General features: G+C 45.1%; 1 protein-coding gene across 1 annotated transcript; it reads left to right on the top strand.

Moving 5' to 3' along the window:
- Positions 1-2,903: 2,903 nt before the first annotated feature.
- On the top strand, positions 2,904-4,432 carry Becn2 (beclin 2). The gene has a single exon (XM_027419061.2). The coding sequence runs from the start codon at positions 3,076-3,078 to the stop codon at positions 4,378-4,380; it is 1,305 nt and encodes a 434-aa protein (XP_027274862.1). The 5' UTR covers positions 2,904-3,075; the 3' UTR covers positions 4,381-4,432.
- Positions 4,433-24,732: the final 20,300 nt, after the last annotated feature.

Here is a 24,732-nt window from a genome sequence, read left to right as displayed (position 1 = left end):
ATTGACTAATACAAGCTTGAAATTGTAGTTTTAAAAAGTGGCATGCAAGAGAAAGATGCTGTGTGGCAGAGTTCATGTGAAAGGTTTTCTTATTAGGTGAAAGGGGTCATAGGATGGGGAAGGGAGGAGGAGACCCGCCTCAGGGAAGGAGCGGAGGGGGAGATGAAAGAGTGAGGGACAAGGGAGGGAGGGAAATGGGAGGTGGGCAGGGCTCTTTTAAAAAAGGAAACGTAGTGAATGTGCACAGGTGGTGCTCTTAGTGGCTGCAGCTGAGGGCGTATCCTGTCAGAACTCCTAGGGCAGGCCAGTACAAATACCTGAATACTAACACAAATACTATGAGATTTCCTTTGGGTTGCTTTTCCTGTAACTCTTTTGGGTAGTTGGTAGATAACAATGACCTGGGCCAGTATCAAAAGGTTGGACACACCTGTGTGAGAGAGAAGTTTTGTCAAAGGTCACACAACTGGATTTGTGAGCTGGCTCAGTAGCCAAGGGCTCCTGCCACCAAGTCTGAGGGTCTGAGTTCCGTTCTGGAAACCCACAAGGTAAAAGGAGAGAAACGACTCGTGCAAGCTGCACTCTGACCTCCATACAGGCACGTCCGCACACATACCCACACAATAACCAAGGGAGACAAGACTCTAAATAGCTAATTAGCAGGAGAGCCAGAGGAGCTCCAGGCTGTGCGATACTATTCTATACTCTAACCAGCTGCATAGGTGTGGTTGGGACTAGGTAGCAGCTACAGGTTTGGGTCAGCCCTAGAGACACACCCTGAACAACAACAACAAAACATTTCGGGGGTCACCTTTCAGTCCATCAAGGTCTCATGGGCTCCTCCCCAGCCTCAGGATCTAGGGATGAGAAGGCAGAATGGGTGTAGTCCTCACCTGTGTGTTTTCTTTATCACTTTATATAACCCGGGGCATACTCTAGACCCAGAACTGACTGTGACATTGAACATGGTCCAGCCCTTGGGAAAACATTGGGAAAGGAAAGGCAGGTTTGTGGACACCCTTCCTAACTCCATGACTCAGATAGCCGGAGGGCCTTAAATGCATTTGCCGTTGTTATTGCTAAATTCACAGCAAATGGTCCATTATGGTCTCAAGCCTTGTTCGGCTTTGCCCGGCTCTGGAATATTGGCTGACCCAGAGAAGAGGTTTTATAGTAAATTTAAAGGGGACACTTCTTTTGTTTATTGCTTCAGACATACTTTCAGGAACTCATAAGGGTTAAAAGAACTGCTTCTAATTTTTGACAACCCTCCTTGTGGTGCATGGTGGTGCATGCCTTTAACGCCAGCACTTAAGAAGCAGAGGCACGAGGATCTCTGAGGCCAGCCTGAGAGAGTTCCAGGACAGCCAAAGCTACACAGAGAAACCCTGTCTGGAAAAACAAACAAAATGTCTTAATATGTAGCCCAGGTGGTCCTTCAACTCAGTCCTCAGCTCAACCTCTGACATATGGGATTCCAGGGTTGAATCAAGTTTTAGTCTATGGCTGAGCTGATGGTTAAAAAAATGAGAACATTTCCCATGCTTGTGTGCCTATTATATTGTGGAGCAATAAAGGACTCTTAAGTGCAGTCTAAGAGAGCAGTCTAAGTTTGTAGGTCAATCAGGCTTCCTGGAGGAGATGCCTCCATGGGTAACTGTCCTTGCCTCCAAGCAATGGTCTGAGTTCAATCTTTGGAACCCCCATGATAGAGAAAGACAGCCAGCTCTTGAGAGTTGTCTTCTGACCGACACATAAGCATGATGGTATAGGGATTCTTTCCCACGATAAATAACTGTGAAAATGGATTTTTTTTTTTTTTTTTGGTAGACCAGGCTGGCCTCGAACTCACAGAGATCCAAGTGCTGGGATTAAAAGGTGTGTGCCACCAACCCAGGGCCAGAAAATGGATTTTCAAAGGGAATGGAGAGCATTTTGGGGTGGTGGGAAGTATAATAGTAAAATGGTCTGGACTTGGGAGTCAGGTTGAAACAATTAGGCTTCTTGTTGAACTTATACATACACACACACACACCACAGTTTTTTTCAAGACAGGGTTTCCCTGTGTAGGCCTGGCTGTTCTGGAACTAGCTCTGTAGACCAAGTTGGTCTCAAACTCACAGAGATCCAACTGTCTCTACCTATGGAGTGCTGGAATTAAAGGAGTGTGCCGACATTTCCCCTGGGAAGTTTATATTTTGAGATAGGGCAACTTAGAACACAGGTTGGTCTTAAATTTACTAAGTAATGGAGGCTGGTCTTGAACTCCTGATCTTTCTGCCTCTACCTCTCAAGTGCTGAGATTGGCATGTGTCTCTTTTTGCTTTTCCTTTCTGTGACAGTCTTGCTACGGACCTGGATGGTCTGGGACTCAACTATGCAGCTAAGGCTGATAACAATCAGATCCCAAGCTTGACTCACTCTACCTGAACTTCCTTTACATTTTTTTAAGACAGGGTCTCAGTATATACTCCAGGCTGTCCAGATACAGCACAACTTAGGCTGGTGATCCGCACAACTTTCACTGGGTGTGGTGGTACACACCTTTAATCCCATCAGCTGGGAGGCTGAGACAAGTGACGCTCAGCCTGGTTTAAAAAACTACCTACAATAGTAAAATCCCACCTCAAAAACAAAACTCAAGATCCTCTTGCCTCCACCCTTTGAACGCCAGAATTATAGGCAGGTGCCATTGTACCAAGCTTAGACGTCTTTTTTCTAAAGATGAGATAAAAGCTTTGAGCATTTTAAGGTGGAATACAGCATGGCCAGATTTTAAGGTTAGAGATTAGCTGTTGGTTTTTTTGTTTGTTTGTTTTCCAAGACAGGGGGCGTGTGCCACCACTGCCGGGCTAGAGATTAGTTTTAAGATGTATCTTGAAAACTTTAAAGGGAAAAGCAAGATAACCAACATTTCCTTTTTCAGAGAATCACTGGCCTGTGGGGAACTATAGAAGATCTACAGGTAGCTCAGTAGGGAATCACAAAGCATAGAGGGAAGGAGGAGAGAGACATCTCCAAAGACTCACTGGGCTGGAAAGAAACGAGACTTTGGTGGGAGTGCAGACTTCCAGGATGTCTTCAAACCTCTTCCTGTGCCAGCTCTGCAATGAGCCCCTGAAACTCTCACAGACGCTCTGTGCACTGCAGGAAGAGCCCTTGGAAAGCCAGCGTTGTGCCAGCCCCTCCACAAAGACCGCAGTTTCTGAGGAGGAGCCACAGGTCGGGACCTCCAGCAGACCCCTTCCTGACTGTGGCAGGACATCCCAGGAACGTACCTGCTGTTGCACCTTCACTCTGCTTGGTAAGACTACATCCCTGAGAACTTTGAATGTTATCCAAAATACTACCCTAGAGCTCTCTGAAATCCTCTCTGGCCAGAAGGACGTGGACCACCCGCTTTGTGTGGACTGTATAGACAATCTTCTGATGCAACTAGATGCCCAAATCACTCTAGTGGAATCTGACAACCAGAACTACAGGAGTTTCCTGGAGAGAGAGTCGCTGGTGAGTAAGGAGGAGAGGGAGGCCATGCCCATGGAGCTTTGTGCCGAGCTGCGGGTTCTGGAGCAGGAAGAAGCAAGGCTGGTTCAGGAGCTGAAGGACATAGACCAGCATCATGCAAGAATAGCCGCCGAACTCAGAGCAGCCCAGGCAGAGAGCAAGGAGCTGAATCAACAGAAGGAGCAGGACTTGATGGAGTATTCTGCCTTGAAAATGGACCAGCTGGAGCTGATGGACCAGCTGAGCAGTGTGGAGAACCAGTTGGAGTATGCCCAGAGTCAGCTGCGACACCTGAGAAAGACCAATATTTTCGACATCACCTTTACAATCTTGGATGAGGGTCCCTTGGGCATTATCAACAACTTCAGGTTGGGCTGTCTCCCTGGCATCCAGGTGGGATGGGGTGAGATCAACGCCGCCTGGGGACAAACAGCCTTACTCCTCTTCACCTTGGCCAAGACAGCCAGAATGCAATTCCAGAGGTACCAACTAGTTCCCCGTGGGAGCCATTCCTACCTCCGATCCTTGACTAATGATGAGGAGCTACTGTTGTTCTCAGATGGGAGCCACAACGTCTTCTTGAATAACAAGTATGACCGTGGAATGAAGGCCTTCCTGGACTGCCTGCAGCAGTTTGTCGATGAGGTTGAGAAGACAGAATGTCTCTTCCTGCCCTACAGGATCCATGTGAATGAAGGTTTGATGCAGGATTCCAGCGGCAGTGGGGAGTGCTACTCCATCAGGACCCACCTGAACACAGAGGAGGAGTGGGCAAAGGCTCTGAAATTCATGCTTACCGACTTGAAGTTCATTCTTGCTTGGGCTTCCTTAAGGTACCTTTGTACGAAGGAAGGAACCAAACCGAATCCATTTTGAATAAAACTAACATTTTCAAAAAGGGGGCCAAATAAAGTTTCAGTTCCCAAGACCTCTCAGGTAAATGATATCCTGCTTGGCAGAGAGAGACATGTTTGTGGTTAACTGATGATCCTGGTTTCAAGTTGAACGTGAATGGAGGGCAAACTTCCCTGCCACACTTGAGAAAACCAACCAGTGAGAACAAGATAAGTGCACCAAACAGATGAATGTTCCAAGGAAAATCCCATCCCTGAATCCTGATTGGTGGAAAGATGTAAGTGTAACTTGGCACAGATGCTGTGGTTTCCAAGCTTAAAAGCTTTGTAATATTCTGACTTGGTAGCAGTTCCGTTTGTTCTTCGACTCTGATTGACCAGGTAGTGGCTTGATTACAACAGCTTTCTTTCTGCGCTAACCTGGTGTGTAAGTTGCGTTGCCTCCAAGCAGACCCTATAATACTGTCAAACTTATTTTCTAAAATACTAGAAAAATAAGATGGTACATCTCAAGAATGCAACAGGTTTGTGATTCAAAGGTAACCATTTTGTCTTTTTTGAAAGAGGTTCTCCATAGCTCAGGTTGACCTTAAGATGAACCAATCAGGAATGAGTTTTAAAAGATTGCCTCTGAGGCCCTTGGTTGGTCATTGGCACCATTATGTGTATTTTCTCAGTGACCCAGATGTCACTGCTGAGTTCCTGTGTGTCTTTTCCTTTTTCGTATCTTTCTCTGGTTCACCTCCACCCAGGCATTCAAAATGATCACTGCTGCATTAAAAAATGATAAAGACAGAATTGGCTGGAGATGAGCGCTGCCGGGGTAGTGGAGGAAAACAGCTGAGGCTTGAACTTTTTGAGAAAAACTGTGGACCTTTTGGAGGGTGGCAGTCATGGGATCAGACTTCAGGGATTATGAGTTTTTTGTTGTTGTAATGCATGAGCCTTTTCTTTTCATGTTTTAGACAATTTCAATAAATGTTTGCATTTCCTTAAATGATTCCAAGTGTGTCCTTTCTGAAGCTGGACTGCCTAAGGCTCAAGCCTGCCTGGCATATTTGATATTGCCATGTTGCAGGCCCTTTTGTGCTGGAATTTATGTGCCGCTACAACTGAGAGGTGACTCAAGTGGGTGTGTCATGCTGAGATTACTTTCTTATTTCAGAGACATGGTCTACATAGCTCTCGTTAGCCTAGAAATCTCTGTAGACCAGGCTGTCCCTAGCTTACAGAGATCTGCCTGCCTCTGCCTCCTGAGTGCTGTGATTAAAAGTGTGCACCACCACACCCAGAACGTCTTCTTGTTTGAAATTAGCTTTGAAGGCTGAGGATACTGCTTAGTCAAGTTTTTGTCTAGCACACATGAGGCCCTGGGTTTGGTCCAACTCATTTTTAAAGCAAACACCTTGCCTGGGATGGCAGTGCAATTCCTGTGACTGGAATGTCTAGGAACGAGCTAGAACTTTGTAATAAGTTACACAGTGTCAAGTGACAGGTTCACTGTGCCATTAATTATCTACAATAAGCCGGGCATTGGTGGTGCATGCCTTTAGTCCCAGCACTCGGGAGGCAGAGGCAGGCGAATCTCTGAGTTCAAGGCCAGCCTGGTCTACAGAGCGAGTGCCAGGATAGGCTCCAAAGATACACAGAGAAACCCCGTCTCGAAAAACAACAAAAATCTACAACAAAGCAATCTTCCCAAGTGGGATGTAGAAGTGAGAGGGAGGGGGTTCAGAGAAAGCTCCAGGGTGGAAAAGGTCCAGTGAAGATGCCACTAGTTTCCAGGGAGACACAACTCTCCCTTTCTGCTCATCTGTATATTGGGGACAATTACAGAATCAAACAGAAAAACAGTAAAATACTCTTACGATTTCACTTTTACGAAGTTTAATGTTGACATCTCGCATAATGGCATTAATACGTCTAAAAACGCTTAAGCAGAGAATTTGTTTTTAGGCGGGGTCTATGTAAACAGCCCTAGCTGTCCCGGAACTCACTCTAGACAAGCTGGCCTTGAACTCAGATCCGCCTGCCCCTGCCTCAGTGCTGGGATTAAAGGTGTGAGCTACCACACCTGGCTTGTTGATCAGAGAATGTGATAAAGTGGCAGGGCAGTGGTGGCGCCCCAAGTGGCCTTGAACTCACTCTGTAGCCCAGGTCTGGAAGTTCCGGGTCGTCCTGACTTAGCCTGCTGCGGACAGGGCTTCATCAGTGCTCCGGGATGAATTCATATTCATAACTGCTTATCTTTAGGCAAAGGCATCTTGTAAAGATAAAATCATATCTACATTTGGGATAGAGCTTAGTTCAGCGGCCAGACATCCTCTGATTTTATCTCGGCCTTTACTTGACTTATTGTAGTCTTAGACCCTCACTCCCCAGCCTGTGCCCTTTAATTCGCCAGCAAGCGCCCCTTGGATGACGTCACGGTGAGCGCCGGTTACCATAGCAGCACCAGGAGCTGGCACGCACACCCGGTTCTTCAGTTCTTTATCCGAGAACCCTCTAGAGTTCCTAAGGAGATGCATTTACTTTTCTGGTTAGCCCCTATGTTAGGGTTACTGTTGTAGCGAAACCCCATGTGGTGACCAAAAAAGCAAGTTGGGGGGGAAGGATTTATTTGGCATACACTTCCAGATCACTCACTGTTCATCACTGAAGGAAGTCAGGGCAGGGACCTGGAGGCAGGAGCTGATGCAGAGGCCATGGAGGAGTGCTGCTAACCGGCTTGCTTCTCACAGCTTGCTCATCCAGTCCTGGGATGAATGGATGGCCCCACCCACAATGGGCTGCCTCCTCCATCAGTCACTAAATAAGAAAATGCCCTACAGATTTGCCCACAGCCCAATCCTTTTGTAGACATTTTCTCAGTTAAGGCTCCTTCTCTGAAGATTCTAGCTTGTGTCAAGTTGAACTAGCCAGCAACTCCCGCTTCCAACATTTACATGTAATACTCCACTTGGCTAAAGACGACCTTTATGAGGAAGTTTATATGGCCACAATCTGGCTCTCCTCAACCTAAAGAAGGTCGCTTCCGCCCCCTAGTGGTATTGGTCAGTTCTGACAGCCATCCGTGGAGACTTGGGTTCTGAAGCAGCTGGCAGAGGGGGGGCTACATCTGTTTGATCACTTGGGAAGGAAAGACAAGTGACTTGGTAACCTTGAATCGGAGGGTGCAAATCTTGTGTAGCCTGCTTAGGTCTTCCTGATTTGAAGCCAATGTAGTTTTTTTTTTTTTGATACGAAGAAAATAACACAGATTAAATAATCTATTAGACTTGCAGCACAGACCTTTCTTTTGGACCCAGGACCATCTGATGCCGAAACCACTGCTCTCCCGCCTGGACAGCATGCCGAAGATAATGTGCTCCACACGTGACCTGAACTCGAGATGGGTCAGGATGGATAGGGACAAAGCATCCTGGTAGTTCTTTCTCAAGGCAGCCGCCAACTCTAAAGGCTTCGGGAACCCTCTGAGGATCTTGAGAAACTGGAGGTTTAGGAAGTAGTTCTAAGAAATACTCTGTGGTATTCTACATCCTGTCAAGCTCTGAGATGATGCTGATGGTGTTGGCTTGCTGACCAAACTTGAGTGGTCTCTGTACCAGTGTTTCTCAGTAGTTACTTAACTTCTTATTCTTTACTAAGAGTACACTGGACAATGTTGGGAGACAGTTTGGGTATCACTATAGTGGTGAAGCATGTGTGCCCTCAGCTAAGTACAGTCCATTGATGTTATAAAGGATTCACCACCAAGAATTATTTGCCCAGGTGTCTATTATGTAAAAACTTGGAATCTCTGCCCTAGATTAGGGATCCAGATATGACTGCTATGAGCCCAGCTCTTACTTGAAAGCAGTTTTGGATACAGGGGCAACTGGTTTCTTCCACACATATTTTAGGGGTAAAGACGGATGAAGAGGCTTGGAGGACATTTTGTGATGGCAGGATCACAACTAAGAATGCTTTTAGATCCATGAGGAGGTTTTCATGTATACCTCTGATAAGCTCCAGGAAAAGCCATTTGGAACAATATCAGTAAGTTCAGCAGACTTGACAAAGCTCTTGTCTTCCAAGAGTGGCTTTCCCCCCTGGAGTTCAGGGAAATGAAACCTAGTGTCTTATCCGTGTTAGATAAGCACTCTACCACTGAACTTCCAGAACATCCTTCCCCAGGGATATCTTGGTATTAGAACTCTCATGGTAAATGTAGAGAAGGGACCAACAAATGTTTTCCTTCAAGGGTCAGAGTTTTATGTCATGCAAGTTTTTCAGTCTCTACTGCAGCTACTCAACCCTGCCATCCCATACAAGAAACAGTGAGCATGAGGACAGTCCAACAACATCTAATTTATAAACAGGGGCCGATCAGGTGGCCTACTACCTATGTTGTACTCAACCTTCTTGGGTGCCATGATAAATTCCATAAAAGAGTTCTGCTCCATGATCATAAGGGGTTTTCTTGTTAGTGTGGTGCTGACATGGATTCACAGTCTCAGCAAATTCAGATGTCCGGGGAGAGAGAGAGAGAGAGAGAGAGAGAGAGAGAGAGAGAGAGAGCAGTCAGTAAGTGCACATTGACAATTGCTTGTGCATTTGGGAAAATGTCAGGACCTGAGCAGCCTCTTCTGTTACCCAAATTTATCCTGCTTGCTCAAAAACTCCTGTGTGGCTGTGAGAATACAGAAAGGGTAGCCGTCATTTTATAGTATCTGAGCTGGGAGAGTGCACTTAGAAACATGAATTTCAGAAGCTACAAAGGAAAAGATCAGATGATAAGAATCTAGTTGAGGCTGGGTGGGGTGGCACACCTTTAATCCCAGCTCTCAGGAGGCAGAGGCAGGCGGATCTCTGTGTTCGAGGCCAGCCTGGTCTGTAGATCAAGTTCCAGGATGGCCAGGGCTATGCAAAGAAACCCTGTCTGGAAAAAGAAAGAAAGAAAAACAAAAACCTAAGTGAGAAAATTGACTTTATATCAGAGGGAATTGTGGAATTAGCTTTAAAACACACAGCTTACAATGAGGAAGTTACTCAGCTAAAAATAAATTTAACAGGAAAATCACAAACAACCTAGATGCAAAGGAATATAATCCATAGTGAACTCATTGCATATTAGTTCCAGTTATGTGAGTGGGTGCCAAGAAAAGAAAGGCTATATCCAGCCTAAAAATGGTCTGAATCTGTCTCCTACAGACTGGTCAGCTCCTGCCTTGGCTTCTGGAATCACATGTTCTCCAGCTGTTGCTTTGAAGGATGCTTTGATGTGCAATTCAGCTACTGTGCTATGAGAGGCCCCTTGGAGTCATTCCAGCCTCAGTCCTGCTGGGCCCAGGTTTGAGTCTGAAATGCCTCCAGATGGTTCCTGTTGTCAGTCCTCTGAGTTGTACCAAGTCCTTTGTGTCTTCATGGTTGAGTCCCTAGATACACATGAGCAGAGTCAGCTGTCTCTGTGCACATTCTGTACCCCCCTTACCCATAGGCTCGGAGCTATAGGCGACAATGGTTACTGTGTCCATTGCTATTCTGTTTTGATAAAAAAACACAACTTTTTAATGCTCAGTTTTCACAAACACAAGTTTCTATCCAATTTTATGATTTACAATAAAATGTACTTGTGTTTTAAAATAGGCATTATTCAACTATCCTTCATACACTATTTCAGTGTTTTAAAATTCAAAACTGGGAGTTTTTTTTTTTTAAATCTAAGTAATAATTCTACTGTATTTACTTCTGAATTGCATGTCATAAAAATCAATGAAATACATGATATCTTGGTTAACTCAGTGTATTTATAAAATGAAAGTTCTATCAAAATAGCGCCACTGCCTTTGGGGGCTATTTTCTCTCAAACCACCACAAGGCTTATGTCCTAACCTAACCTAATTGTTAGTAGAATGACCGGAAGGAGAGATGGGTGTTGGGTGTCTTCTAGGCAGGGATACAAGTTGTCTTCTAAGGTCTCATGCTTTTAAGTAAAGGGGAAAGATTTACCAGGGCTTCTCTAGATCAGAGTAGATCTTCCAAGCAAACATTGGAGTTCAAGTTTTCAGAGCTATTAGACCACATGTATCCATCGAAGATGTCAAGTTCCAGAACATCCCAGCCAGAGGACCCTGACCGTGGCACAGCAAACGTGAAGTTTGAGAGGTCAACTTTCATGGTGTTTTGTTGTTCATACAGCTAGGTTCTGGCCTGATCCTTATTTTTGTATGCTCTGTACTTATAGACCATGAGTGTCTCCTTTATCGGGGGGTGGGGGTGGGGCTCTGGGATTCCTATTTTGCCTTTAATTGGGTGATTCATCACTTTCAGTGTTTCATTGATGCTGGTCTGAAAAGCATCAATAACCCTCAGAAACTCCATATCCATGTGATCTTTAGCTTTTAAACCACAGTGCGTTTCCTTCCATTTGCTGCCTAATTCACTAGCACTCCTTTCAGCAGCCTCCATCTCAGTAGTCACCCCTGCCAGTGTTTTCTCTTTTGTCATTTGCAAGTCATCAGGATGACATTCAGGGAGCTTTAGGTTAGGCCCTGGGATGGCTAATTCATTTTAGCATTTAGTTCCCCTGGGGTGGAGAAAAGGCACCTGAAGCTTAGAGAGTAATTTGATCAGCCTCATGGGGATGGTGAGACTTGAGCCCATGACCACATGCTGCCAAACCCCTTCATGAGACAAGGCTTTGCACTGCGGAATTTAATGCTAGCCTAGAGTGGAGCCATGACGACTGTTACTGAGAAAACACTTAACTGCAGCATTCTCAGCAGTGCTGGGATTACGGTGTCTGTGCACAGAAACCACCTCCCTTCCCTGACTTTTGGTCCTGATGGACTTGGTGTCTGATGGCTCCCCTAGTACTCACCACAGCCCAGACCCAAGTCACTAGTCTCTCATTAATCACCCTTGGAGATTAAGGCCCGGTGGTTACAGGCTGGGAGTGAGGACCTCGTTACAGAGTCTTTGGGGCCAGAGGACACGAGCTGTGGACTGGCTTCACAGACCCCAGGTCCACAGCCGGAAAGCTTGGTTCCTCTTTCCTGACTCAGCTGTGCAGCTGTTGGCCCTACCAGTCTGGGTGAAAAATGATCTAGGCAACTGGAAGCAATCCATGGATTACTAATCCTTAAGACACAAACAGAAAAGAACTCTGATGTGATGGGAAACGGATTCTGAAAGGGCCCTTTCTGAAAGCAGCTGCAAAAGGAGAATGAAACCTGTTTTCCTAAGGGGGGGGAGGGGCATTTCCTGTTATATCCAGGGCCTACATAGCACTGAAGGACACTGGGAACGTACCTGGTGTACTAGAGGAAACCCATTTTTAGCATTTGTAGGGGTGGGAGGAGTAGTTTCCTGCTCCATTCCCAAGTGCTGGGATTCTATGCCTGTACTGTCTGTCACAGCTGGCTTCTAAGCTCTTGGCTGCCTGCTTGTGGTAGATGCCCTAGAGATTCTGGGGAGATGATAGAGGAATAAAAATGAACAAGGTCTCTGGCTTCTGACAAAGAACCTGCAGTATACTGGGAAGGCGGAGTTGGCCAAGGAGGCACACAGCTGCGCCAGTCACGGGAGGAGAGGTCTAGGTGTGGGGCAGGTAGAGGATTGTGGAAGAAAGTCTTCTGAGGACATAGTCAGAAACAAGACAGTGACACAGTGGCAGAAACGAAAGGGGTGGAACTGAAGGAGGGGAAGAGCCTGGGAACAAAGAGGGACGCTGTGTGTTTAAGGCAGCGCCAGGGGGCAGTGTGGTTAAGAGTTCCAAACGCAGGAGCAGAACCCGCTACAAAGGTGGCTGAAGGGCTGGTGAGTCCCACCAGCTGATCAGTGGGGGAGTGCGTGGCAACCGCTGGAAAGTCCCAGTGGAAGTACAATGGATTGAATTTGTACCTTGAAAAAAAAAATCTATCCATGTAGCAATGTGTAGTGTAGACAGGAGGCAGAGCCCTGAAGTGGGCGAGGGAAGAAAAGATGGAAGCTTGGCACAAGAAGGTTGCGATCTGGATTGGAATATTCGACACGTTTGGAAAGTTACGATGGAAATAAGGAGGAAGCCGGGTAACGCCATCAGCCTGGAGCAGATGGAGAGTCACGTGCTCATAATTAATGGGCTGATATGGCTCCAGCAGCTGCATGAGCAATGCTCCACTGTCTGGAAAACTGGGCTACAGTCAAGCTGACATGGGGGATCTATAACCGTGACTACGGTTAGAGTGGAGTGCCTTGGAGACTGAAGCCAGTGGAAGGTCAGGTGGTGGCTGGGCTTGGGAGGATATGGACTGAGGGTCTCCACTGAAGTGAGTTGCAGCCATCAAAAGGTTATGAAAACTGCAGAGAAGACAGAATAAGAAGGGCCCCGGGCCTGGGCTGACCTACTCTGCCATGTTGACTTTGAAGACTGAGCATTCCACATGACCACGGATTAGCATGCACAGGTCTGAAGACACACTGCAACTGAGCATGGCTTCTTAACCTGTATCTTAACTCTCATGGGCCACGTTGGCAATAGCTGTAGTTTCACTAGTTGTTTGTTATTTGCTTAAAGTTTGTCTTTAAAAGTGTGGGGAGCACAGTCTCATATAGCTCCTTCTGGTCTCAAACTCTTTGCGCAGTCCAGGCTGATCTTGAATGTCCGTTTCTCTTGCCTCCTCCTCTGGAGAGTTAGGTTACAGGTGTGTGCTATCATGCCAGGTTTATGAACGCTGGAGATAAAACCCCAGGTTCTGTGCATGCTGGAAAAGCACTCTATTTAGGTACAGATTGATGCGGAGAATAAAAGAGAACTCAGGAACGAGGAGAAGAGAGAGGGAAGGCATGAGAGGTGGAAAAGGCCCTTGTTCCCATTGTTGATATTACCCCATATTGTACTCATCCACGTATGACTCATCAGGAGTCTCCAAGCTCTGGGACAAGGAGAGGTTAAGTATAAAAAGGAAATGAGAAATTCAGAGATATTCTCATCTTTAAGACATAGCCTGTCTATTCAGTAGGGACCAGGAAGACATGTGCCTTCTATTTGTTATTATATAGAATTTCTCCTGGAGGGCTGGTGAGATTGCTTAGTGAATAAAGGCTTTGGTTCCCAAGCTTGATGACCAGAGTCCAATTCCCAGCATCCACAAAGTGGAAGGAGAGAACTGACTCCTGCAAGTTGTCTTCTGACCTCCTGAGGCACACCAGGGTATGCCAACCCCTCCCCTCACAAATCAAATAAATACATGAACAAATAAATAAATCAACTAATGTAATAAATTAAAAAAAACTTCCCTGGAATAGCAAAATGAAGGCTAGAGGAAGGAAGACAAATCTCATTTCGAAAATCCTAACTTTGACTCCTCATACCCAAGGTCAAGTACAGATCCCAGTCAGGATCCTTCGCAGTTGAATCTCAGCACCCATAGTTCACCCTCCTTAACCAACCCTCCAGCTCAGGTCCTTCCTGACCCACTATACCCATCCCTGCATACTTCTTCCGGCCGTGGGTTTAATTTCCACACCTGGAATGTTCTTGCTATATTCCCTCCCAGTCTGTCCTTAACCATGTTCCAGAGGCCGGGCGTTGGTGGCACACGCCTTTAGTCCCGGCACTTTGGAGGCAGAGACAGGCAGATCTCTGTGAGTTCAAGGCCAGCCTGTTCTAGAAGAGCTAGTTCCAGGACAACTTCCAAAGTCACAGAGAAACCCTGTCTCGAAAAACCAAAAAATAAAATAAAATAAAACCATGTTCCAGAGATAGTCTCCTCTCCTAGCACAGTTTCTGCAGTGACGGTGTTTCCAGGTACATGTTCATTTTTGGCTTTGAGTGTATGGTGTGGGCTCAGCCAATATGATTGGATTTGACTTACTCTCAATCTATCATTAGTGGGAATTGTGAAAGATAAATACAGATGTGCACGTGACCCACTGCCTCCCTTCCTTTGGGGAAGGTAGGAGGGGGCATTTCTTCTCTTTTTGTGTCATGTTTGTGCAGCCACTGGCCTGTTTGTTCCCAAGCCCTGAGGTGCTGCTCAGGCCAAGAACACAGCTGGGAGTGATCCCAGGCAGGTGGAGAGCCTTACAGGGCAATTGGCACCATGGAAGAGGATGCACTTTCAGTCTCCCAAGGACTGCCAGCTCACCATTAAGTTCATCCTTTTAAAGTCTTAGCTTTACCTTACATATTTTTTCTTTTCTTTTTTAAGTTTGAGACAGGGTTTCTCTGTTTAGCTTTGGAGTCTGTCCTGGAACTCACTCTGTAGACCAGGCTGGCCTCGAACTCACAGAGATCCACCTGCCTCTGCCTCCCGAGTGCTGGGATTAAAAGTGTGTGCCACCTGGTTTGCTTTACATATTTTAAAAATTTTTATTTAATCTTGTTCTATTTGTGGGAGTGTTTTGCTTGCATGTATGTGTGTACACCACATCCAGGCTTCATGCCTGAGAGGTCAGAAGAGGGCATCAATGCGTCTGGAACTAGGTTTACAGACAGTTGTCAGCTACTGCATGGGTCCAGGGAACTGAAGCCTGGCCCTCCGCAAGTGCTCTGAACTATTGAGCCATTTCTTCAGCCCCTGCTTTATCTTTTTGCAAGTGAAACTACTAGAATAATCTATTTATGAGTAATAACTTAATTAGAAATTTGAATTACCTTGAAGCCAGAAACTATTTACCAACAATGAAAACAAAATACCATAGCAGTCCTTAGACCTGGGACTACTAAATTTACTTCTGCATGTGAGCACAGAGAAATATAGCTTTGCCGTGGACACCGACCCTTTGTTGCCCCTTGCTGTCCTGCATATTGGATTTATTAATTTGAATCAGCTCATGAGAACATATCAGGGTCTAACATGGTGATACATGGCTGTAATCCTGACACCTGAGGGATGAAGGCAGAAGGGTTATGAATTCAAGGTAATCCCTGGCCACATCGTGAGTTCATGACCAGCCTGAGATACAGGAGACCACTTCTGTCTTAGATAGGGTTTCTGTTGTTGTGAAGAGACACCACAACCACAGCAACTCCTACAAAGGAAAACATTTAATTGGGTGACTTATAGTTCAGGGGTTCAGTCCATTAGCATTGTGGTCAGACATGCAGGCAGACATGGTGCTGGAGCTGAGAGTTCTACGTCTTGATCCTCAGGCAACAGGAAGTGAACTGTGTGCTACCCTGGGCATAGCTTGAGCATAGGAGACCTCAAAGCCCACCTCCACAGTGACACACTTCCTTCAATAAGGCCATGCCTACTCCAATAAGGCCACACCTCCTAACGGTGCCACTCCTTATAAGCTTAGGGGGGCCAATTACATCCAAACTACCATACCATTTTAAACAACAGTAATAGCAGTAACACAAATCAAAAGAAAACAAAACAACATCCTCAAACCATAAAGCAAAGTTCACCAAGAAATCTGCGTCACGGGGCTGAGAGGACACAGTAGTAAAGTATGTGTTACATAAGCATGAGTGCTTGAGTTTAGATCCTCAGTGCGCAACTAAAATCCTGCCATGGCAGTGTGTACATGTAACCTCTGCTCTGGGTGTGGGGGTAAGGTGGGACAGAGACTGCTGGGGAGGGAAGGGGTGTAGGACTTCCTGGCCAGCTAGTCTAGTAAGTTAAAAAAATGCAAAAAAAAAACAAACAAAAAAGTCCCAAGCTCCAGATTCAGTGAGAGACTTTAAAAAAATAAGGGGGGGCGTAGGCAGTGGCACACACCTTTAGTCCCAGCAGAGGCAGGCAGATCTCTATGAGTTTGAGGCCAGCCTGGCCCACAAAGTATGTTCCATGACAGCCAGGGCTACACAGAGAGACCCTGTCTGGAAAAGCCAAAAAAAGGAGTGGGGGAAGCCAGGCATGTGGACATGCCTTCAGTCCCAGAGCTCAGAAGAAGGGGCAGGTGGATCTATGAGTTCAGTGCCAGTCTGGCCTATATAGTGACTTCCAGGCGAGCCAAGGCTTCATGGTAAGAACTTATCAAAAAAATCAATTAATAAATTAATCAATCAGGAGGAGAATAAAAAAGGAGATACCTCTGGTTGTCCTCTGGTGTCCACAAGCATACACACACACACACACACACACACACACACACACACACACACACACCACACCACACAACACACAAGGGATCTTTATCACTACTATCTACAGTCAAACTGGCAAAGATTAAGCCAACCCCTCTTCCTGCACAGCCTCTGCAGAGCATAGGAGAGTTGCAACTCTTTTCTAGGAACGAGCTCAAGCATTTTGTGTTTTCCTTGTGCACGACCCTCTCACCCGCCGTGGACATTTTCTGTGGCTGCAGTGCTGTGTGGTTCACATATCCTTTTCCCATGTTATTTATCTTAGTTGATGGTTTCTGTCAGGTTCTGTTTCTTGTATTACTACTTAGTAAACATCTCCGAGAATACGAGACATTTCCCAAACACTCAATTTAGAGTCTTGGCTGACTTTTCAGCCACAATAAAGTGCGTATTTTAAAAAATTGTTATTTCTGTGTGTATGTGTAATGTTTATGTGTGTGGGCAAGCGTGCCACACCGTTCGTGTGGAGGTCAGAGGACAACTTTGTGGAGTTTTTCTCTCCTCCATTTTTATGTTGTTTCTTGGAATTGAATTCAGTTTGCCTGGCTTTCTTTTTTATTTAAATAATTTATTTTTCATTTTATATACCAACCCCAGTTACCCCTCCTTTCCCTTCTCCCGAACTCCGCCTCCCTCCCTTCCCACCCCACCCTCAGAGTAGGTAAGGCTTTCCTTGGGGATTCCCAGAGTCTGGCGTACCAAGTTGATTGCTGGCTTTCTTAACAAGCTCTGAACCATCTGGCCACCTGTGTTATTTGGCTTGCTTTTCTTTCTTTGGAGACAAGGTCTACTATGCAGCCCAGCCCCACCTCAAACTTGTTATTCTCCCGCCTTGATGCTGGAATTACAGACATATATCTATAAATACACGCTGGGCTGACTTTTTTTTTTTTTTTTTTTTTTTTTTTTTGGTTGTTTTTCGAGACAGGGTTTCTCTGTGGTTTTGGAGGCTGTCCTGGAACTAGCTCTTGTAGACCAGGCTGGTCTGGAACTTACAGAGATCTACCTGCCACTGCCTCCCAAGTGCTGGGATAAAAGGCGTGCGCCACCAACGCCTGGCTGCTAGGCTGATTTTGAATTGAATAGTTTTTATTAGTAAGAAATCTATACTGAACTATCCTGTACTCACTAAGTGTTCCCGTGTGTTGCCCACATTCACATCTCCACACTCACTTGCTGGTCAGCGGACCCTGAATCTCTCTCTCCCTCCAGTCCAGGCCTCTATCATTTCTGTCAGTGGCTAAAAACCTGCTAAGAGGTGGAGATAGCACACACGTTGATGTCTGCCCAGAGTTGAAAAGCTAAAGACCTGCTCTCTCCACCCTCGATCAGGTCCGCAAACTCCAAAGGAAACACAGACAGCACATTGTCATCATTGACTCCTCCCCTCAGCACTTAGTGTGGCAGTTGACACACAGTGCTTTTTTTGTTTCTATTAAACTCTAGAGGGACATGAAATTAGCACCTTTCACCACTAGATGTCACACTACACTTGATGCTCAACAGTAAGTTCCTGAGCTTGGGTTAGTTACTGTGGCCACAAGTAGACAAAGCTCTTTGGTCAGGCTCTTCTTTCCTGTTAAGGTCTACTCTTAATGACTCATCTGTAAAGTGGAGAGAATGCACAGGCAGAGGCTCAAATCAGTAGTAGTTGGCTTTGGAATTGAGGATGTAATGGTCATGTGATGTCTTCCTTATCTATTGCTTTCCTTCCTTCCTTCCTTCCTTTTTTTCTTCCTTCCTTCCTTCCTTCCTTCCTTCCTTCCTTCCTTCCTTCCTTCCTTCCTTCCTTCTTTATTTCTTTGAAATACATGCCATCTTCAAGTCTTCACACTCCTGATTCTCCTGCCTTAGCTACCCCAGTGCCGGAGATTACAGGTGAGTGCCACCATGCCCTGCTCTGCTCTTCACTGTTTTTTTTGCATTTCTAGGTACTTGGGAATTAGGGGAAGTGAAAGAGGGGATTGGTCTGAAATGAATTCAGCACAATTTCAGTAATGGCATCCTCAGAGGTAACACACACACACACACACACACACACACACACACACACAGGCGTATGTAATTAATGTCTTATGGTATTATCATGAAATTTTTACATTGTTTTATTTTTTTATACTTATATGTATGTGTCTATTTGCATGTGTGTGTGTGAGTTCCCTCTGTCTTTTTTTTGGCGGCGGGGGTGGGGGGTGGGTTTCCAGACAGGGTTTCTCTGTGGCTTTGGAACCTATCCTGGAACTAGCTCTTGTACACCAGGCTGATCTCGAACTCACAGAGATAGCCTGCCTCTGCCTCCTGAGTGCTGGGATTAAAGGTTTGGGCCACCAATGCCGGGCCCCCTCTGTCTTTAATTACTCTTCTTTTTCTTCAAAGAGACACCATGTCCAAGGCAACTTATAGAAGAAAGCATCTAATGTACTTACAATTTGCTTACAGTTTCATGGTCACCATGGCGGAAAGCATAACATTAGGCAGGTGCTTTAGCAGTAGCTAAGAGTTACATCTGATCTACCATCACGGTGCACAGAGTGGAAGACTGGGCCTGGTATGAACTTTTGAAGTCTCAAAGCCCATCCCCAGTAACATACTTCCTCCCACAGAGCCACACCTCCTAGTCCTCCCCAAACAGTTCCACCAACTGGGATCCAAACATTCAAATATATAACCTTTAGGGGCTATTCTCATTTAACCCACCATATCCTTGGATGCCTAATCTCTTGGGGCTGGAGTTACAGGCAGAGTCTGGGAAGTCTGGAGAGACACAGAGAGAAGCAAGATAAATGTGCCATGTTGAAAGAAGCCTGATCTATCAGCCGATTACCTATGATTAATAATAAGCCTCAGTGTGGTTATTTGGGGAGTTGTCTATCGAGACAGAAAAGTCCACCTACAATGCAGGCCTTCTACAAGAAGTGCTCTTGTCTGCCGAGCCATCTCTCCAGACACTATAGCCCACGTCCCCTTGCTTTAAGGAGGGCAGACATGCTGCAGGTGGCCCATGTGTCCCTGGACAGCTGCTAGATCACCCAATGCTGCTGACAGCACACCTCCTCTAGCCGCCTGCTACCTCTGGACCCTTCAGTCTATCTCCTCGGCCGTGTGGCTGCTGAAATCTCTTTGGACCTCAATCTAAGAACTTCTGTGTGAGGGAAGACCCCACGTGGTTTCCTCTGTGTTGATATTGGCTTGCTGCCAAAACAAAGCTAAAGACAGCACACACTCATGTGCTTTGCATTTCACCTAGAAAGACTTTGTCACTGTAGGTGTTAGGAAGGGCCACTACTGAAGGGGCTTTGGACCCTAAGCCTATGTATAGATGCTTTCTTTCTGGCTGAGTCTCCCCCAGTGACCTCACTATTTTTCACTCAAAGCCCACACAGTTCATTCTTCTACAGTCACCTGGAGAATCTTGTCCACGTCTCATCAGATTCTTTCTGTATGTGTGCTGTGCATTTGTTTTTATTATTGCAAATAATAGAAATGTGTGTGGGGGTGCTGGAGAGATTGGAGGGTAAGCACACAGGCTGTTCTTCCAGAGGTCCCGAGTTCAATTTCCAGCAACTACATGGAGGCTCACAACTGTCTATAATGATATCTGGTGCCCTCTTCTGGCCTGCAGGGATACATGCAGGCAGAACATAGTATACATAATAAATAAATAAATAAATAAATAAATAAATAAATAAATCTTTTTAAAAATGCTTGCGTGTACGTGTGTGTGTGTGTGTGTGTGTGTGTGTGTGTGTGTGTGTGTGTATGTGTGTGTGTGTGAATGTCTGCATTGTTTCTGTGAACTTGTGGGGGTCAGTTAGTTTTCTCCTTCCATCACGTGGGACCTGGGGATGAAACAGCCTACTCTCCACTGGGACACATGCTAGGCCAGTGTTCTGTGGCTTTAGTGTATTAACCATAGTTCCAGCTCATGATATAGGTCTGTCAGGATGTAACCTCCTCATTCACTGAGGGCCGTCTGTGCTGGTTCCAGTTGTTCGGTGTTAGCCTGTAATTAAAATGGAAGGAATCATCTGACCCAGCCTTGTCATGTTGGTGTGCACATCTAGCTTCAGCCAAGCAGAGGCAATGGGAGCTAATAGTAAGCAAATGCTGTCTGCCCCTCTAATGTTACATCATTTAATCATTGCATTGCCACTGGGAGGAGAGTCAGGGTTTCTGTTTCACAAAACAACCCAGTGCTCATAGAAATCAAGTGAGGCACAGAGCCACCTCCGTGACTGACTGTCAGGAATTCAGCCGTGTTAGTTCCTTTTCTTGTGTGACAAAACACCCAACAAAAGCAACTAAAAGAAAGGCGGGTTTAGTTTGGTTTACAGTTTGAAGAACAGTCCATGGTGACGGGAAATCATGGTGGTAGGAGCTTAACACAGCTGGTTATAGGGCACGCACAGCGGGGAAGCAGAATGCGGTGCTCAGCCTGCTTTCATTAGGACCACCAGCTCGTGGAATGTGCCAGGCACGCTAGGGTGGGCCTTTCACCTCAGTTACACAGTCTGCAACTCCTTCACAGATATGCCAGAGTTTGTTTCCTAGGTGACTCTAGGTTCTGCCACATTAACAAATATTATTAATTATCATACTAGTAGTGAACCCTGGTCATTTAAAGGACAGTCCAGTCTCTCATTATTATAGTATCTGCCTGAATTTGAGCACATGATAACAACCTTGCACTTTAGATAAGAATTTAACACATAAACTGAAATTGTCACAGTACAATGGATCTTTTCAAATCAATAAAGAGGATTTAGTGATTCGTGACTCGTATAAAAATGCATCAAATACCTGTTTCCAACACAGATCTATTTTTTTCTTTTTTGAGACAGGGTTTCTCTGTGTAGCTCTACTGGAACTTGCTCAGTAGACCTGTCTGGCCTTGAACTCACAGAGATCTGCCTGCTATTGCTGGGATTAAAGGTCACCAATCGGCTGACATAAATTCCACCCGCCCTGCCCCTTTGGTTTTTCTATGTAACAGCTCTGGCTGTTCTGGAACTCGCTCTGTAGACCAGGCTGGCCTCGAACTCAGAGATCTGCTGCTTCTACCTCCCAAGTGCAGGGATTAAAAACATGCACCAACACCACCTGGCTCACACATTCTTTTTAAACAGCTCAATTTAAGCTTGAAATCTTGTCTCAGCTCCCACATGGCATACTGGCCTTACAATCATATGCTATTATGCCTATCAAGGAAAAGTTCTTTTTTAAAATAAGATGATCTGGGCCAGCCAGATGGCTCAGTGGGTAAAGACACTTGCCACCAAGCCTGATGATTTGAGTTCAATCTTTGGGACCCTAGTGATAGAATAGAGAATCAATTTCCAGGAGTTGTCCTTTTATATCTACAAATGCACCATGGGACATGAACTATGCATGCAGTAGTGCCCATGCATGCTAACACACACACACACACACACACACACACACACACACAGGCACACACTCTAAATAAATGCAGTAAGATAGGAAGATCTATAAGATTGCTAAAAATGAAATTTCTAAAGCAAGGGTTTTTGTTTTGTTTTTAATTCACTTAGGCTTCAGATTGTCATCTCACTGTCAGGTTCAGAAATGAGAAACATTTAGCTAGGAGCTCGGGCAGCTGGTCACATGGTGTCTAATCAGGAAGAAGAAGGGGAGAGAGAGAGAGAGGAGTGCACAGATGCACTAATGGGTTACTGCCTATCAGTGGACCTCTGAGCTCACTCTCCACTGTCTTTACAGTGACCCTTCCATATGTTGTGGCACTGTGCTATGGCTTTCAGAGTCCTAGTGACATTCTCAGCCCTGTATTCCATATTAGACTGCTTTGATCTTAAGGGCTTGGTTTATCAAATTTTGACTCCATATCAGAAAGTCCAAACTCATGAGGAGCTATTGATAATCACACAACATGGCAGTGGAAAATACCTGTTGAATTGTTATTGTTGTAAACATGAGACTTTAATACAGTTCTATGACTTTTAATTGGAAGAAACCAAATCGAAAGGAGAGACATCACAGACTGGGTAAGTGATCACCACAAATGATAATAACCTTAATACATAAAGAGCTTATGCATATTTATAAGATATTAAGGCTCCATATAAATGCTAAGCATATGGAAAGATTATGCATGGCTGATGGAATAAAGCAGTTAATAGACAAGAAAATTCATGCAGATTCATTAACAAGAATATGAGCACAAAATTTAAAAATAAGACTCAATTTCTAACAAGTTAACAAAGATTTATAAGGATTTTTAAAACCAGGAAATAATGAGAGCAATGATAGCTTTCCATCACGGTGAGAAAACTCAGTGAGACAATAAAGGTTGAAAAGTCTATTTTGGCTCAAGGTTTCAATCCACAGTCACTTTGCCCCATACTTTTAGAACTATGAGACAGCAACTCATGGTAAACAGTGTATGGCCAATGAGGTGGCCTGATGGTTGCCAAGAAGTGATAGAGATATAAATAGAGGTAGATGGATGAATAGATAGATAGATAGATAGATAGATACATACATACATACATACATAGATGATGGATGGATAATAGGTAGACAGATGCTTTATGAAGAATTAGTCTATACTAGAGGTGGGACTAGTAAGAAGAGGTTGGGAGCCTGGCATGATGTGCATATCTGCAAACCTAGCACTCAGGAGACTGGGTCATGGGGCCAGCATGGCTGTAGTACTATTCTTACTTTGCATCAGGAAGAGCATAGCTATTTTGTGCTCATTTTGAAACCACTTTTCCCTAGGGTATTAGTCAGGGTTCTCTAGAGTCATAGAACTTATGGAATGAATCTCTCTATATATAGATTAATATATATTCATAAATTCACATATATATAAAAATTCATATGTGTATGAGTAAATTCATATGTATATTCATATACATATGAATTTACTGGAATGACTTACAGGCTTCAGTCCAACAATGGCTAGTTGTGAATGGAAAATCCAAGAATACAGCAGTCCCAGGAGGCTGGGTGTCTCAGCTGGTTTTCTGTGTGTGCTGCAACCCTGAAGGAGTAGGCTCTAATGCCAGTAGAGGAATGGATGTGCTGTCAAAGTGAGGGGAAACAGGCAAAGAATAAATCCTTCATCCATTGTTCTAATATAGGCTTCCAGCAGAAGGGGTGCCTTCCAGCCTTCCAGGTCTGGATTAAAGGGGTATGTCTTCCAACTTTAAGGTCTGGACTAAAGGTATGTTGTCTTCTTGCCTCAAGATCCATATCACAAGTGTGCCTTCCATTTCTGGATTATAGTTCATTGCAGATATGGTCAAGTTGACAACCAACTTGTAGTGTAGTGTAGGCTACTACACTAGGAAGGACATAAACATGTGACTGTGTTTTCCTCACTTTGTCTTTTGGATTTCAACATTTTCCCCACAGAGCAGAGGTTGACCAGAGCTGGGACAGGAGCATGTAGTAACTCAGGGGTCAGTGAAGATCTCTATCTTACCCAGTGATACAGTCTCTTTCAAAAGTGTAAAGATTCCCATGGGCTTCCAAGAGACTAGTATTCTCAAGGTCACCCCTGGCTTCCAGCTCCCACTTTCCCTGAATTATGAGGCCCTGGCACATTCATTTATGAGTGTGGATGATTTGCTGAAAACCCGAGGCAGTGGGGAGATTTAACCCACAAATATCTGAAAGCACACCAACAGCTTCCCTCCAGAAATCCTTCAGTCACGTCTGAAATCACGGCTCTTGCCAATGTCTCTGTGGCTCAGCCCCTTCCTGTTAGACCCGGCTCTCAGACTCTACCTGCAGAGGGTTAGTGTGTCGTTGACTGGTGCTGCCCCATGTCACAGCTTCACAATCTACCTCCATGTTGCTGACTCAGTTATTTCCTGAAGCAAAAAATGGTTCTCCCTCCCTCCCTCCCTGACAGAAATTCTAATCCCAGCTTCTAATATAATACATGTTTTTGGGACTGGAGTTGGCTCAGTGGCTAAGAGTAGGGACCACTCACACCTAAGTTCCCGTCCCTGTAAAATGTTGGGTGGCGCACAACTGCCCATAGCTCCAGGGGATCCAACACCTTTTGATTTCTGTGGAAGCCTGCACACATGTGCACATCCCCCATGCACATATAAATAATAAGTACCTTAAAGTTTAAAAATTAAAGTAAACTAATAACATCTTATACTGTTGCATAGTTTTGAAAGAGACTAAATATCCTGGACTTTCCCCTAGCAGTGCTTCTCAACCTGTGGGTGGAAATTCCTTTGGGATTTTTACATTATGATTCAGAATAGTAGCAAAATTACAGTTATGAGTTAACAACGAAATAATTTATGGTTG

The sequence above is a fragment of the Cricetulus griseus genome, chromosome 5 (genome assembly GCF_003668045.3).
Source record: "Cricetulus griseus strain 17A/GY chromosome 5, alternate assembly CriGri-PICRH-1.0, whole genome shotgun sequence".
Lineage (NCBI taxonomy): Eukaryota > Metazoa > Chordata > Mammalia > Rodentia > Cricetidae > Cricetulus > Cricetulus griseus.
Note: the sequence above shows the minus strand (reverse complement) of the source record. Positions and strands in the feature narration are given on the sequence as shown.

Excerpts from the sequence above, each read along its gene's own strand:
- Becn2 (XM_027419061.2), top strand. The coding sequence starts at position 3,076 with ATGTCTTCAAACCTCTTCCTGTGCCAGCTCTGCAATGAGCCCCTGAAA.